This window comes from Quercus robur, chromosome 9, assembly GCF_932294415.1.
Source record: "Quercus robur chromosome 9, dhQueRobu3.1, whole genome shotgun sequence".
In the NCBI taxonomy this organism is placed as follows: Eukaryota; Viridiplantae; Streptophyta; class Magnoliopsida; order Fagales; family Fagaceae; genus Quercus; species Quercus robur.
In genome coordinates, this window is record NC_065542.1 from 1,165,283 (window position 1) to 1,182,190 (window position 16,908).

General features: G+C 34.0%; 2 protein-coding genes across 3 annotated transcripts; one reads left to right on the plus strand and one right to left on the minus strand.

Annotated features, from left to right (window-relative positions):
- LOC126700565 (bifunctional aspartokinase/homoserine dehydrogenase, chloroplastic-like) lies at positions 1-11,331 on the plus strand. Its single transcript, XM_050398760.1, has 18 exons — positions 1-200; positions 1,704-1,771; positions 1,884-2,258; positions 3,395-3,483; positions 3,612-3,915; positions 4,148-4,200; positions 4,314-4,528; positions 4,686-4,773; positions 4,871-4,984; positions 5,590-5,688; positions 6,018-6,212; positions 6,697-6,779; positions 8,204-8,429; positions 8,749-8,894; positions 9,218-9,353; positions 9,883-9,966; positions 10,051-10,143; positions 10,744-11,331. The coding sequence occupies exons 1-18, from the start codon at positions 70-72 to the stop codon at positions 10,987-10,989; spliced, it is 2,745 nt and encodes a 914-aa protein (XP_050254717.1). The 5' UTR covers positions 1-69; the 3' UTR covers positions 10,990-11,331.
- Positions 9,262-16,692, minus strand: LOC126700566 (protein PARTING DANCERS homolog). Of its 2 annotated transcripts, none has more exons than XM_050398762.1 (9): positions 16,548-16,692; positions 14,680-14,804; positions 14,515-14,603; positions 14,346-14,441; positions 14,167-14,261; positions 14,050-14,090; positions 13,834-13,899; positions 12,913-13,074; positions 9,262-9,379 (listed from the first exon to the last, which is right to left on the minus strand). In XM_050398762.1, exons 1-9 carry the CDS (start codon positions 16,612-16,614, stop codon positions 9,365-9,367), a joined length of 756 nt encoding a protein of 251 aa, XP_050254719.1. In that variant the 5' UTR covers positions 16,615-16,692; the 3' UTR covers positions 9,262-9,364. The 2 variants fall into 2 exon arrangements, with proteins under 2 accessions (XP_050254719.1, XP_050254718.1); XM_050398761.1 differs by having other exon boundaries at positions 13,834-13,917.
- Positions 16,693-16,908: the final 216 nt, after the last annotated feature.

The following is a 16,908-nucleotide window of genomic DNA, read 5'->3' on the forward strand; positions in this document are numbered from 1 at the left end:
CATTTCACTAAGCTGCCAAACAAAACTTAACTCTCTCTCTCTCTCTCTCTAAGCTTCGGCGGCGCAGCCATGGCTTCTCTCTCAGCAGCGATCTCACACTCTTCTTCGCACGTCGCATTGGCTCACAACACGAAGCCGAAGAAGATCCGCCAATCGCAATGCCGCACTCTTCCTCTTCCTCACCGGTCACCTATTTGCCGGTACACTTCACTTTTCCGTCATTATTGTTATTATTTTTTCCGTTTGTTTCTCGAGAAAGTTGAAGGAATCAGTATATAAATCTGTCTTTGTTTTTTCTCACTCCTCTGTTTCTTTTGGCTTGAATTTCTGGCTTTCTTAGTGCTGAATTGAGCTAAGATCTAATGTTTCTGTGTTACTTTCATTTTCCCGCATTTTCTCACTAACCGAACGGTATTGAAGTTGTTTTAGGTTGTTGTTGGGTTCGTTGTGATTCCATGAAGCTTCATTTCACTTCAATTTTCCTTCATTAATATTTTCTGTCCGTTTGTTTGTTTCGCGAGAAATTTGAAAAAATTGGAATCAACATATGAATCTGTATCCGTTTTCTCGGTACCTTTTGGCATTAGTTGAATTTCTGGATTTTTTATTGCTGACTGCTGAGCTAAGTTTTTGTGTTTCTGTTTTAGTTTCATTTTCCAGCATTTTCTCAGTAATCAAACAGTGTTCAGGCTGTTTTAGGCTGTTGTTATTGTTTTTAGTTCGTTGTGATTCCATGAAACAGATTTTCACACTATACAAAGTAGTTGTAGCTTTTTTATTAATCATAAAAATTATATTAATAAAATTAAAATTGTAAAGGCTTTGAGAAATTATCAACATTTAAATTCGTGTTCGTTTTCCTTTCGGCATTGGTTGAATTTCTGACTTTCTTAGTGCTAACAGCTGAGTTAAGATCTTAGGTTTCTGTTTTAATTTCATTTTCCCGCATTTTCTCACCAACCAAACAGTATTGAAGTTGTTGTAGTTTGTCGTTAGTTAGTTGTGATTCCAAGAGGCTTCATTTCACTTCACTTGTCCTTCACTATTTTTCTGTTTGTTTCTTGAGAAAGTTGGAATAATTGGAACCGACATGTAAATTCATTTTCGGTTTCTTAGTTAACTTTGGCATTAGTTGAATTTCTGGCCTTCTTAGTGATGAGCTGAGCTAAGATCTTATGTTTCTGTGTTGGTTTCATTTTCCCGCATTTTCTCACTAACCAAATGGTATTGAAGTTGTTTTAGGTTGTTATTATTGTTTTTGGTTCGTTGTGATTCCATGAGGCACATTTTGATACTATGCAAAGTAGCTGTAGCTTTTTTAGTTTTAAATTTATTTATTTTTATTAATCATAGAAATGGCTTAATAATATTAAAGTTGTGAAGGATTGGAGAAATTATTAGCTGCATTAGGAATTTTCAGAATGCTTAATATGTTTTGGAGCCATATAGTAGCAGGAACTAGGAAAGGTTACTTTACTTGAATTTGTTGTGACATAGAAATGGTTTGATAAAATTAAGAGTGCAAAGGCTTTGAGAAATTATTTGTTGGATTATGAATTTTCAGAATGATTAGTGTTTTTGGGAACCATACAATAGCAAGAAAGGTTATTTACTTGAATTTGTTGTGAAATGTTATGGCTCTCATTGTTATGTTATTTATTTATCTATTTATAAAGTACTTTTAATAAATTTTTTATTTTCAGATTGGGTTTTGTATCCCAGGGGGGCAGTAAAGAGGCATCAAATACCCGTGTATTTACTTCAGTTAAAGGTTTATCTTCTACCCTCTATTCTTGCAATATGTTTGAATTCATGCTTAAAATCTTGTAGAACTTAGTTGAAAAGTGCTGTCTATTTATATATTCATCTCAATTCACTGGTAGATGTATTACTGGATGAATCTGCGGAAAAGGTTCAGCTTCCCAAAGGTGACACATGGTCAGTCCATAAATTTGGAGGCACATGTGTGGGAAGTGCCGAAAGAATGAAGAGTGTTGGGAATATAATTCTGAATGATGATTCAGAAAGGAAGTTGGTGGTTGTCTCTGCAATGTCGAAGGTCACAGATATGATGTATGACCTCATTAATAGAGCTCAATCACGGGATGAATCGTATATATCTGCACTGGATGCTGTTTTAGAGAAGCATAGATCGACCGCACTTGATCTACTAGATGGGGATGATCTTGGTAGTTTCTTGTCACAGTTGCATCATGATGTCAATAACCTTAAAGCGATGCTTCGGGCAATATACATAGGTATCGAACTTTTTTCTCTCTCTCTATATATGTGTGTGTGTGTGTGAATGAATGTAATTGAGGGGGAATAAACTTTGTCCTTTTAATATCTCACTATATTTCAAACCAAAGCCTGATATTGTTCCTTTTGGCTTAAAGATCAGAACCCTAACCAGTTTCTTAACCACTTATATGCAACTGCATCTGGCATGTTGTAATTCTTTACGTTACTTTGTGTCTATTTTCATGAGGTAGTCTCATTTCAATAAAATTATTTTTACCTATCAAAAAACTGCATCTGGCATGTTAACATCTTGATTTGGTGGCTGTCTAATCCTTGTTCTATCACTGTAAAGTTTCATAGAAGTGACGAGCAATAATCAGATAGTTCATGTTTATAAATGTCTAATATGCTTGACATGATGTGTGTTAGCCAGGGAAAATATATTTCCTCTATTTTCATTGTTTCTCTTTTCAAGCAAGTTTGATTTCTATCTCTGTTATATATTTGGAATCATTAAGTGCACAAAAGGGTAAACCAAAAATATCTTTTAGGGCTTTTGCGGGTTCAAAAATCTTGTTTAGTGCATGAGTTAATTACCTAGCAGTTAAAAAAAAAAAGCCCTCTAGTATGTTAGTAGTTTCTAGTTGATATTTTAATCAAATAATTTATTTATTTATTTTAAAATTGTTACAATATAGTCGCCAAGAGCCTTGTAGGCTAATAGTTCAACTGGCATCTCCTAGTGTTTCCAATGGAGATGTCCACGCTTCAAATCCCCTACCCTCAACTATCAAATCATCAAAAATTGTTACAATTTAGCCTATTCTTGACAGGAGTGCAATTAAGGTTACAAAATTTTCCCAGGTGGCATGTTTTCTATGACATGGCACACTCATCAGTTGGTGTATCATGCTTATCATTGACGTGGCTTTAGATGGAGACTACCATGGCAATAATTGCTTGATAATGTTCTTTTGCTGAAATTTTAGCTGCTTGTGAATGATACCTTCTTATATGTCATTTTGCTGATTTCATTTACTCATCTGTGTGCAAACTTGTACCATACTTTTATTGATTTCCAGTTCATTTTCATTAAGCTTCTAAATTAGGGATTCTACATATGATATTGAATTAAATGCTTTGTGTCTTGCAGCTGGTCATGCAACAGAATCTTTTACAGATTTTGTTGTTGGACATGGAGAGCTATGGTCTGCTCAAATGTTATCGGCGGTTGTTAGAAAGGTACAGTGATTGTTAAGTCATTATTTAAAGTGTCTACTAAATCAGAATGTAACTTTCCCAATTATCTTATTTACAATTGTAGTATGGTGCATTTAAAAAAAAAAAAAAAAAAAAAAATTCTCTTGCAGAATGGGATCGATTGCAAATGGATGGATACAAGGGAAGTCCTTATTGTAAATCCTACTAGTGCTGATCAAGTTGATCCTGATTACCTGGAATCGGAAAAAAGACTTGAAAATTGGTATTCCAAGAATCCATCTCAGATAATCATAGCAACTGGTTTTATTGCTAGCACACCGCAAAATATTCCTACTACCTTGAAGAGAGATGGAAGTGACTTCTCTGCAGCTATCATGGGTGCGCTGTGCAGGGCCGGTCAAGTCACAATCTGGACAGATGTTGATGGTGTCTACAGTGCAGATCCCAGAAAAGGTTTGTACCGGTTCTTACTTGATGCTTTTCTGCTAAAAGTCATATTATGAATTGCATATATTCTTGGATTTGTAGTTGAAAAATTTATTGATTTTCATAACAATATATAAGGGATCTACCTCTACATATGTTGTCTGCAAAATCATTCTAATAACCAGAAGATCCCTTTCTTGGATGTTCTAAGACAACGTTAATGTGGGTTTGATTCAACTAAGGATTATATCTTCTGCAGTTAACGAGGCAGTGATTCTCGGGACACTTTCTTATCAGGAGGCTTGGGAAATGGTGAGCTTGACCATGCGTCTCTCTAAATGTTATTGAGGATTTCTATTTATAAAAAAAATGTTATCGTGGATTGCTAAATGCACTGTTTTAACATGAACTTTAAAAATTTGCAGTCATACTTTGGGGCAAATGTGTTACACCCCCGCACCATAATCCCAGTGATGCGATATAACATTCCAATTATAATAAGGAATATTTTTAACCTCTCTGCTCCTGGAACGAAGATTTGCCACCCTTTAGTAAGTGACAAAGAAGAAAACCAAACTGTGGAGTCTCTTGTCAAAGGATTTGCAACAATAGACAACTTGGCCCTTGTAAATGTTGAGGGGTAAGCCATGGATTGCAGTGATTGGTACTGCTGTTCTCATTATGTACAAGTGCCTTGAATTTACTCATTCTGAAAAAAAAGGGACAAGGTCTTGTATTTACTTTTTACCTCCATTTATAACATTCCAACTAACTATTCTTATATTTATTGTTGCTAGAACTGGGATGGCTGGTGTTCCAGGCACAGCTCATGCTATTTTTGGTGCTGTAAAAGATGTGGGAGCCAATGTTATTATGATATCTCAGGTGCCCTGAGTCTTTTTTTCTTCTTATAAAACCTTCTTGAGTTTATCGTATTTTGAAATGACACAACATTGATGATGGTCTTTAATTGGGTGTGTAGGCTAGTAGTGAACATTCTGTGTGTTTTGCTGTGCCTGAGAAGGAAGTAAAAGCTGTTGCAGAGGCATTAAAGTCTAGATTTCGTCAAGCTTTGGACGCTGGACGTCTATCCCAGGTATGGTCAACTTCATATATTCGTATTCTTGGCCTTACAATAGACTTCATGTATAAAAAAATTTATAATTCACTTGAAACAACTTTATTGTGCTTGTTTGGGCGCATCATGGTTCATTGGATTTTTCCCTGGAAAGTAATTTTTAGTATATTGTTAAGGATTTTCAAGGCTTGGAAGGTTATGTAAACTATTCGTACCTATCATTTTGATTGGATAAGTATATTCCGAATAATCTGATTTACTAGGGACTAATGCTTGCTTCGGACATTCTGATTGAGTTAAGGATAGATCTTTTAGGGAGTGGTAGTTTGAAGACATATTATATGTTTGGCTATTAGTGGTGCTAGTTGGACTGTTGTTTCCTGAAGTTTCCACCTTGGGTCAGTGTCTAAGACAATTTAAACTTGAACATACCTTTCTTTTTCTTTCTCTTCTTTTTTCTGGCTGAGCAAATTCATACTAGCTTGGACCTACTGTGAGATTTGGTACAATTTTGTGCTGTCTTTGTATTATAATTAAAAATTTTGTACAGCTAAAATGATAATAGTTGTTAAGCTTTTTTGGTCTCTTTGATATGATATGAAATGAATGCTTACCTTTTGCAGGTTGCGATCATTCCAAACTGTAGCATTTTGGCAGCTGTTGGCCAGAAAATGGCAAGTACTCCTGGTGTTAGCGCCACTCTTTTCAGTGCACTGGCAAAGGTTAGGGAAATATCTGTATTTGCATAAATCAATATGACAATGGTCTTGATTTAAAATTGTTATTCAATAACTTTGTCATACTTTTAACTTGGGAAGTTTTTTTTTTTTTTTTTTGAGAGAGAGAGGAAACTTGGAAAGTATTTGATTCTATGCATTAAACAGATTTCTGAAAACTTATTGACAAAATGGACAATGGTTTTGGGCTGTCCTCTGTGTGTGTTCTTGTTTGGTGTTCTCATTTCCATTAGCGACAGGACTTGTTCATCATTTCAATTTTCTTACACCTAAAAGAGACAGCTCAACTCTATATGTATAATTCATTATTGCAGGCAAATATTAATGTTCGTGCTATTGCTCAAGGATGTTCTGAGTTCAATATTACCGTGGTTGTTAAACGAGAAGATTGTATAAAGGCCCTAAAAGCTGTCCACTCTAGATTTTACTTATCAAGAACTACAATAGCAGTGGGCATAATTGGGCCTGGCTTGATTGGCAGTACATTACTAGAGCAACTGAAGGATCAGGTGCTTTTTTTTTTTTTTTAGGGGGGTATATATCATCTTGATTCTAGTTATTCCATTTCTCACTTATTTACAATGCATCATTCAATGCCATATATTGGACATGAACAATCACTGTGATTCGTTATATATATATATATATATATATATTTGTTCAATATCACATCCTACAAACATTAAATCAGCTCACATTTATGGGATGATCTCATAGATATAGCTATAATTTTTTATTATTCATATATCATTTTTAACCTCATTGCTTCAACATTAATTGTCAATTCTTGGCATGATAATGTTTCTGCCTTATTCCAACCACCCCCCCACCACCCCCCCCCCCCCCCCCCCCCCCGGCGGGCACCCCCTTTTTCCCTCTGTGTTAGTGACAAGTTATATATTGCTGATGTTTATCAAGTGTTTTTGGATTTTAAAAGATAAATTTTCATGCTGTTGAATTGTTGAACCTGAATATGCCATAACGTTTGTGCAGGCAGCAGTCCTTAAGGAAGAATTTAATATTGATCTGCGTGTCATGGGAATCACTGGTTCAAGGACAATGCTTTTGAGTGAATCGTAAGTTAAATCATTCAATGTAAACATGTTATTTTCAACAGCTTGGTATTGTGTAATTAGAAAACTGAATTGGTTGATCAGACAGTGCATTGTGGGCTGTGGCATGGCCCCTTTGCTTCCACTGTTTTGCAAAAAAATATTCCTTTTTTGAGAAGCTCATCCGAAGCAGCTTACGATATGATAAATGATACCTCGTAAGAAATATCTGAACACCTGATGATTCTGCTTGCAAAGACTACCTCTTCTATAAAAAATAGTCAAATGAAAGAACCCTTCTTTTTGTAGCATTTTAGTTTTTAGTCAATGTGAGCTGAATTACTATGGTGACTCAAACTTGATTGCATCAGTTCTAATTTCTGGATTCATATGTTAGCATTCTTACCCCATAAGTTTTCCTTGGTCTTGCTTCCTCTTAAAAGCCTTTGTCCTGTCACCTCAGTTCAATGGCATTGCTCACTACAATGTCCAAAGGAATGGACATTGAAGCTAAACTACACACACACACACACACACACACACATGCTGGTGAGTAAATAGTATTAATGTTACTACTAAGAATTTTTGCCCAGAAATTTTTAGGCCTCTCTTCAACTTTCATTAAGTGACTTCCATAACTTGAAGGAATTTTTAGTGGAGATTAACTGAGCTGCTTTTGCTTTGGACTTCCTTACCCTATACATGTTCTAGTTTCTCTGAAATTTTATTTATTTTTTCTTTTTGCATGGACATTGTGTTAGTCCATCAATACATGTATGTTAGCCCATCTATACATATGTATTTATGCATGATGATCACAGATGCCTAATGTTTTCAAAGGCTTGGGTCTGAGAGGTAAAATAGGATATTTAGGTTTTTAAGTGTGAGGCGAAAGGCGTATGCTTCATAAATTTTGATTTTGAAGTATGCCATAACCCATAAAGGCTGATTAACAAAACACACACACACAAACCTATCTTTAAGCTTCCTCTGCTATATAGTTAGCTATCATTTGGATCACAAACAGTTTTGTTCTAAGGCTTCTGCTTTACATTATTGAAGTTCTGAAAATAGATATGGTGCATCCAAATGTTTGACATAGAAAACAAAAAGGTAAATCCAAATCTTTTGTTGGAAAACATGTTGCCATAAAATATTGAAACCCTGGATTGACATTATGGGCATCATTGCAGACAAGGGAAGGTGTATCTCATGTTTTTTGTTGCCCAAAGCATTTTATTGGTTTCCTTGAACTTAGTTGACGCATAGTCTGTTGTTGTGAGACATTTATGGGTTTTTATAGCAATTTGCACTGGTGTTCTTTCAAATTAGTCTTTCAGGGCATATTTAGCTTCTCAGCTGTTACTGTCTTCTGATAAACATTTTTCCCCTTATTTTTAAGCGGTCTTTTCTCATGAACCTTGAATCTTTATCGTCTTTGGTTGCAGGGGTATTGACTTATCTAGTTGGAAAGAACTTCAAAAGGAAAAAGGAGAAGCGGCTGATTTACAGAAGTTTGTTCAACATGTGCATGGCAATCATTTTATTCCAAATACTGTCTTGGTAGACTGCACAGCTGACTCTGCTATTGCGAGCCATTATTATGATTGGTTGCGGAAAGGAATTCATGTAATCACCCCCAATAAAAAGGCAAATTCCGGACCACTTGATCAGGTACCTCTGTTACTTTGATGTGATATACTTTGAAGATCAATAGATTCATATGTGCATCAACAATATAAAGCTATGAACTTGCAAATTGTGAGTTGTGTGCTATAACAAATTAGCAGTAAATGCTCTGCAGATGTCCTCATACTTGGTAAATAACCAAATTCAAATTCAAATGGATTCACAAGGGTAAACCAATGTGACTATGAGAGATTTTTAATACAAGATTAGAGAAAGTGACAATTACTAGAGTAATACATTCTGTATGTTTCCTTATAGTTACTCATATTGGGTATTTTGTGATATCTTTACTGTCCAATTCCAGTACTTGAAGTTGAGAGCTCTTCAACGGCAGTCGTATACACATTACTTCTATGAAGCCACTGTTGGAGCTGGTCTTCCAATCATTAGCACTTTAAGAGGTCTCCTCGAAACTGGGGACAAAATATTGCAGATTGAAGGCATCTTCAGGTTCTGTTATGTAGAAACCTTGATGTTTTTTCCTTTTCTTTGTCTTCTGGATTTTTGAGGGTGGGGACTTTGTATGAAAAATATTGAGCACTCCCACCCACCCTTCCCCTGGCCAAAGCAAAAAGAAGAAGAGAAAGTGACGCCAAATGGTCCTTTTAAGACAAATTATTTATGTTTACTCCTGTAAATATGATTAACAAAAGAAAAAAAGGGGAAAAAAAACTGTATACCATATACTTATCTTTTATTTGCTGTTGCAGTGGGACTTGAGTTATGTCTTACAAACTGTGTACCATATACTTATCCTTTATTTGCTGTTGCAGTGGAACTTTGAGTTACATCTTCAACAACTTTATGGGTAAAGTAGCTTTCAGTGAGGTGGTGACTAAAGCAAAACAAGCTGGTTTTACAGAGCCGGATCCAAGGGATGATCTATCTGGAGCAGATGTTCGTAGAAAGGTATTATGTCTTTAATTTGTTGTCATCTACAATTTAAGTGGGAATAGAATGTCATCATATTTTGTATATCACCCACCACTTATTGGTAACTATTAAAAAGTGCATTTTATCTGTACAATATTCCTTGAATATCCATCTGAGAGAAGCCTGACAGGTTGGGGTGTCTAAGAAAAGCAATTGTGTGCAATATGGAGCCACTTAGTTTACCTAACAATGTAATTTAAATGCGTCTTTTCTGAGACAAATGGTTAACTTGTGTTGAACTGTGTCTGCTGCTGCTGTTTCTATTTGGTTCCATGAGTGAGCTTGAGCTAGCCAGGTGGCTGGTATTTACCCATTGTATTGAATACAAATTTATGGCAGCTGGCAGGAATAGGCTGGTTCTTGACTACATGTGCTGTTTTTTAATGCATAATAATAATATTTAATAAAGCCAACACTTCCGTACTTAGCCCTCAACCGTCTTATTTCTATTCATGTTATTGCTTTTAAATAAAATTACATGAATGAGGCTGATGTCATGTTGCAGGTGATAATCCTTGCTAGGGAGTCTGGTTTAAAGCTGGAACTATCTGATATTCCTGAGAAAAGTCTTGTGCCAGAACCATTAAGAGTAAGAACTAATTTAGTCAATCAGAGGGCAATTTGCTAAGAACACAAACAGCCTTATAATGCGGATGTCAATAATTTGTTGCAGGCTAGTGCTTCAGCTGAGGAATTTATGCAAAAACTGCCACAATTTGATCAGGAAATGAGTAAGAAACTACAGGATGCGGAGGATGCAGGAGAAGTGAGTATCTCTAGACACTGCAACTAGTTTGAACTATTGATGTTATTGCTAAACTAACCAGCTATTTTAAATGATAGACAGTATAATGTATAGATGTAATTAGTCTCTATAATGTTGAATGAATTGGGCTTGTTGAATCCTCACTTGGGCACAATGCACTTAATTGTGGCCTAAATCCTGAACAGAAAATAAATAAATAAAATAGAAAGAGCCATCACAATTGTTAGTTTTTGTAATTTACGTGATTCTTTTATTTTTATTTTGCCATTCATATTGATGGTGCGTTTTATGTAATGGTGGCATATGCAAGTATGGGTTGGTGAAAATGTACTTGTGCAAAGTGCGATGTAATGAATCCTATAAAAATAAGCCGTAGATCTCTAGGTTTACCATGATTACTTTTAATGTGTGAATATTTCTGTTAAGTTCATGAGAGTTCTTTGGGCAGGGGTTACTAAAGCCATTTTTTTAGTACAGTTATATACATTGGGATGTCTGCTTCATCGGACTTTTAATATTCTTCATTTTATTTATTCTAGTTTTGCTTTCTTGCTTTTGGTGTTTTCCCTTGTTTCTGATGAACTTGTGATATATTTGAAGGTCTTGAGGTACGTAGGGGTTGTGGATGTGGTTAAGCAGAAAGGTGTAGTGGAACTGCGACGATACAAGAAGGATCACCCATTTGCACAACTCTCTGGATCAGATAACATTATTGCTTTTACAACAACAAGATATCAAAAGCAGCCTTTGATAGTCCGAGGACCAGGTGCTGGGGCCCAAGTCACAGCCGGTGGAATATTCAGTGACATATTGCGGCTTGCCTCTTACCTTGGTGCGCCATCATAGGAACACCACTCACAAGATCTGATCCATTTGCACTGTTTCTTAGCCCTTTCAGGCTGTACTTTTACGCATTTCCTGTTAGGGGCATGTTCTTGTAGTTTATGGCTTTTTTGTATGGTAGCAATCTAGGTTGATCAGTGAAGCGGCTTTGAAACCTGAGGTATAACTGTAGGAAAGCAGTATTGCTATTGGAAAGTAAGTGTAGTTTTAAGAAATAGGTGCGGTGACTGCTCTTTTTGGGTTCTAGAGTGTATAATGTATTCATAATTGGAATCCTCACTAGTTTGTTGAGAATTTATAACTCGGCCCAAAAGTTGGAAATAAAGCTTGATTGTTGTCGTTGTCCATGAGAATTTGACATGATACTTTTTTTTTTTTTTTTTTGAGAATCGAATTTGACATGATAAATTGTAATGGATTCGGCAATCATGCATGTTTTCTATAACTTTTGGATACTTTGGTTAATTTACAGTGCTAATTGAAAAATAAATCTAAATCTATATAATATTTAAAAACTAAAACGTAGTATTTATTGTTATTATGTTCTTATTTTTTTTTGAAAAATTACGCTTTAATTGAGTCACGTTAGTATAGCATTTTGGTCTATTTTGATTTATTCGGTTCATTTTGGACTAATTGGACCTTGATTTGTTTTGTAGGTTGCCTTTTAGTTTTTGGGTTAAAATTTTATTTTATTTTCTTAATTTTTGGGCTAAAAAGTATGAAATTTTATTTTATTTGAGCCAAATTCTTTAATTTTGGACTTAAAAATACAAACAAACTAAGTATTAGAAATTAGAGAGATGACCTTAAAAGGCAATAAAAATGATAAATATTTGAAATATTATCTTAAAATTCAAGTTTCAATAATATATGTATTATACACTTATTTTTAGAAAAAAAAAAATTCTAAACTTATATAATAATTTAAACTTAAAGTGATATGTTACATGTGTTTCATGGAATAAGGGGGTGTACATATTTTTTTAATATTGTTAGATATGTTCAAATTAGTCAACCAATTATTTTTTATGTAAAAAAAATATTTTTAACATCTTCTCCATTTATAATAATATTATAATTATGTAATTTTTTTATTAAATTATATTTTTCATATATATATATATCACTATGTATTATTGTTAAATGCAAAATACATTATATATTCCATTACATAAAACTTATAAAAATATAAAATATTTTTAAATAACATACCATTTTAACCTACAATTTTTATATTATATTTTTATAAAATAATTATATTACACTTTCCCACGCATAGGAGTTTATGACTAGTATACCAATAAAATTTGACCAGCCTGAGCAATTTGAACTGGTACAAACTGGATGCTCATCCAAATGATAATTTTCATAAGCTAATGAAATATAAAGGGATAAGGCAAAACACAATTGGTAAATCTACAGAATGTGTCATTGCCATAGAATTCCATTAGAAATTGCTACTGGTTAAGTGCATGTTCTTAAGTTTCATCACAGACACAACTACGCTTACCAAATAATTAGGACACCACAAGTCAGAAGCCCTAAAATAAAGAGAAACTTCAGCACAATCAAATTAATCACATTAAACCATTATAGGACCACATACCAAGAGTTCATTGTTGAAATAAAAAGAAGACCTTGCTTAAATTTTTAGTGTTGCCTTAAATTACGATATTCAACAATGCTAGAGCTCCAAATACATGAGAGAGAGAGAGAGAGAGAGAGAGAGAGAGAGAGAGCTAACAAAGTTACTGATATAACCAATCATTGTGACTCAAACAGCAATCTTTGATGCTCCTCTACTTGCAATGGTTTTAGTTTAGAAAGATTCTTATGATAGAAATCTCAGTGATCCATTCAAGGTTAAAAAATTATCAACTCAAGTCTGCTTCACAAAACATTTTAAAATTTCATTTAAATCACCTGTTTCTCTGATCTATTGATCTTGGGGCTCATGTAAAAGTTTGGATCTCTGAAAAACCTAGAAATGATTTCTGCCTTGTCAGCTGAAAGATCTGTGTTTTGCAGAATGTATTCCTTTGATGCCTTCGCAATTGCCTCAATGGAACCAATAGCTTGATTAAGCTGAAGAGAAATGTCAAAATGACAATGTCTTAAAAACCTCAATGATCAAATCACATGACTAAATCAATGCAAGGTATTCTTAGATAATGTCAGGCCCATCATATGCCAGGCTATATTGCAGGAATTAGCCTGACAAAATCCTTTAATAAGCTGTATGGACTTTTATGGGTCATTAACCATAATTTCTTTTACTGACTACTTGATGTGAAATCAAGGTCTCATAGTGGAGATGCTATGTGAATCAATTAAACAGAAAGGTAGGCTTAGTTGTCAAGAGACTGCGTGTAGTTTCTAGAACCAATGTATTTTCAAGTTTCTTAAACATGATTTGATCAGATTTGGTTGCCAGTGCTTATGCAAAGCAGATTGCAAGAATATGGGGTAAGGGCCACGTCCCCACCCATTGGACAATTAATAGATTTATTGTGAAAAATTCCATTATAAATTTCAAACTATTCAGATTACTCCAGAATATAATGAAAAATAATTAGAGTTCAAAACAATTCCAGTATTTGAGACAATTAGCATAGTGTAGTGTATGACAGGACAGATGTATCATGTATGTAACTGTATCATTTTTTTTTGGGTCAAAACTGAAAATGTGAACAAATTAACATATTAATTGTTAAGAATTGTAAAACACCTTACATGATCCAATAAGATTACAACTTTGAAGTTCTCACAGAACGATGAATGGATGCAAGTAAGAGGGGGAAAAACAACAGAGTTGAACTAGTTTTGTATAGGGTACAGAATTACCGCATTTGCATCATGATTTTCTATGCCTGGTATGGATGTAAGCACTCTGAGGAAAACGTCCATTGCCTGCACTGATTGTTTCCTCTTTACAGACAAGAAAAGATGAGCACATACACACAGGTGCATTTTGAAGAAAATAATAATTAATATTGTTAATATTCATACTGAATTTATAAGCACAAAATTAAAGCATGTAAATAATTCTAATCAACTGACCTCAGCCTTTAATTTTGTTATGACATCCTGTCGTTTGCATACTGCAATTCATATGGTTACTTAGGGAAACTACTTGGAAGAATCCATTGAAGTGATCAATAGAGAATAAGCTCTTACCCCCACGAGAGAGAGCTATCTTGACAATCTTCTCAAAGCCCATTTCTAAGTCTTCTACTGGCACAAATGTTGGCTTACCAAGCTCCATTCCATGTCTATCACAAAGGGAGACAACAAGCTCTTTCATATCACTCAAGCATCCAAAAAGTCAATTTGGACATAAGTTTCATATGACTCACTTGAAATAGGAGTGAACAAACAATTCATTTTGTTCCTTGGTTGGGAGAACGACAACAACATAGAGGTGTGCAAATTGCCCCTTCAGTTTCTGGACCCTGCAAAAAATGAATCAGATTAAAAATTGCACCAAGTAAGAGGGTCACTAAAAAACGACGACAGTTTGGTTACCTGCTGAACATTGGTGAGATGAATTTGCTATCCAAGTTTGTCACAAATATGAATGCCACCGACAAACCCCCACAGTTGAAAATAAAGTCCTTCAAACAAAACCACCCAATTGAGTGAAGACCCAGCTCAACATAGAAGACAAGCAATTAAGTAGAATGCACATACTGGGGCAATTGGGACAAAGTTGAGACGGAAAGCATTTGCACTGAGGAAGGAGGAGATAAAATTGATGAAAGACAGGTGTTGTTCATCTCTCCAAGTGGTACTCATCATACAAACCCCACTACCACCTGCAGTAATAAAGCAAAAATCATTGCCTCACACTCCCCCATTTCAAAAACACATAAGTAAATGCCACCTTAAATGTTTAAAGCAGTTCAAACTTCACAGTGATCAGCTTCAAATCCCTAGAATCTCTATACATTCATACAACTAAAGATGATGTTTACAACAATAATTGATCCTCCATGAATTGAATCAAAGTTTCTAATATATATATATACAGTAATGACATTGAGTTTTAAGAAGCCAGCAAATAAGAAGTATCACAATCTCAAACATTCATACAATGACATTGAAATGTTTAAAGCATATCACAGTGATCAGCTTCAAATCCCCAGAATCTCCATACATTCATACATCTAAATATGATATTTACAACAATAATTGATCCTCCATGAATTGAAACGAAATTTCTAATATATATATATATATAGACACACACACACAGTAATAACATTGAGCTTAAGAAGTCAGCAAATAAGAAGCATATCACAATCTCAAACGTTCATACAATGACATTGAAATGTTCAAAGTATATCACAGTGATCAGCTTCAAATCCCCAGAATCTCCATGCATTCATACATCTAAAGATGATATTTACAACAATAATTGACCCTCCATGAATTGAAACGAAGTTTCTAAAATTAATATATATATATATATATATATATAGCAACGAAAAATAAACAATTTCCTAGAATGCTTTAGCTATGAAAGGCATTGAAATTTCCAGAAAGGTTAACCACTACCTAAAAGTGAAAGAATTGTACAAAATAATGTGTGAGAAATTTACTACCATAACAGAAGTCTCTTTAGATTTTGACTTCACTAAAATTGTAACACTCAAATGATAATTTTCTTTATTACTTAGCTAGAATACACATACGCACATTAAAAGTCATTTTATTTCTAGGCAATCATGAAGAAAATTATAATCAAGTTCTGAAAATTTTATACTTTTTTTTTTTCAGATATTTAAAACTTTTAAAGTGCGAATATTCTGTAAAAAAATAGTTACAGAATCAAAAAGCAACAAATCTCCGTTTGGTTCCTAAGAAATTCAACAAACTAATAAATTATTTGGTAAATTTGTAAAGAATACTACGATTCAAATAAACTTCATCTTCTTCTCATTACGCCAATTTTCTCAGAAACCAAACAAAAGACAATGCTCTGTTTGGTAGCTGAGAAAACCTGAAATAGAACGAACTGAAGTTTCAAATTCAAAAAACCTATAGTTATTTTGTTCTTTCATTCATATATATATATATATAGTTTTTTCTGGTTCTAAGGCTTCTGAGGACAAAACCTAAAGCAAATGCAATAAAATTTTATTCAGCTATTATTCATTTATTTATTTACAATTTTCAGATACTGAAATATAATTTTAAGTTTGAATATTCCGCGAAAAATTAGTTACATAATAAAAAAGAAACAAGTCTCCATTTGGTTCCTAAGAAATTGAACAACCTAATAAGTTACTTGGTAAATTTATCAAGCACAATAACTACAATTCAAATAAACTTCATTTTCTTCTCATTATGCAAATTTTCTCAGAAACCAAACGGAAGGTAATGCTCTGATTTTTGAATTCGAAAACCTCTATATAGCTAATATATATATATATATATATATATTTTTTTTTTCTGGTTCTAGGTTTTGTGAGGAGAAAAACCAAAACAAATGCAATAAAATTTAAACAAAGGAAAAGAGAAAACGAAGAAATAGTGAAATGTGAGGGAAAGAGAACCAGAGGTTGTGGCTTTGGATGGATTTTGAGCCGTCGGATCTCTGTATCTTGCTTCCAGATTCGCCATTTTTGTGAAGCTCAAGCGAAAATTCTAGAGAGAGAGAGAAGCGGGAAAATGAGCTTTTTGGTTTGTGCATTCAAATGGTTGTTTAAATACGAATCTTTATGCTTTCATTTTATTTACGGAACTGCCAGATATTTTTGTAACAGTTAATTTGTTTTGGAAGCGATATTATTCCGCCGTAAAAGTGATGAAGTCGTCTCCAAAGACTAAATGCAAATTTGCAATACAATTTTTCCTTTTTCTTCCAAATTTTTTTGACATTATATTATTTTTGAATGCTTTTTTTGCTTTGAAATT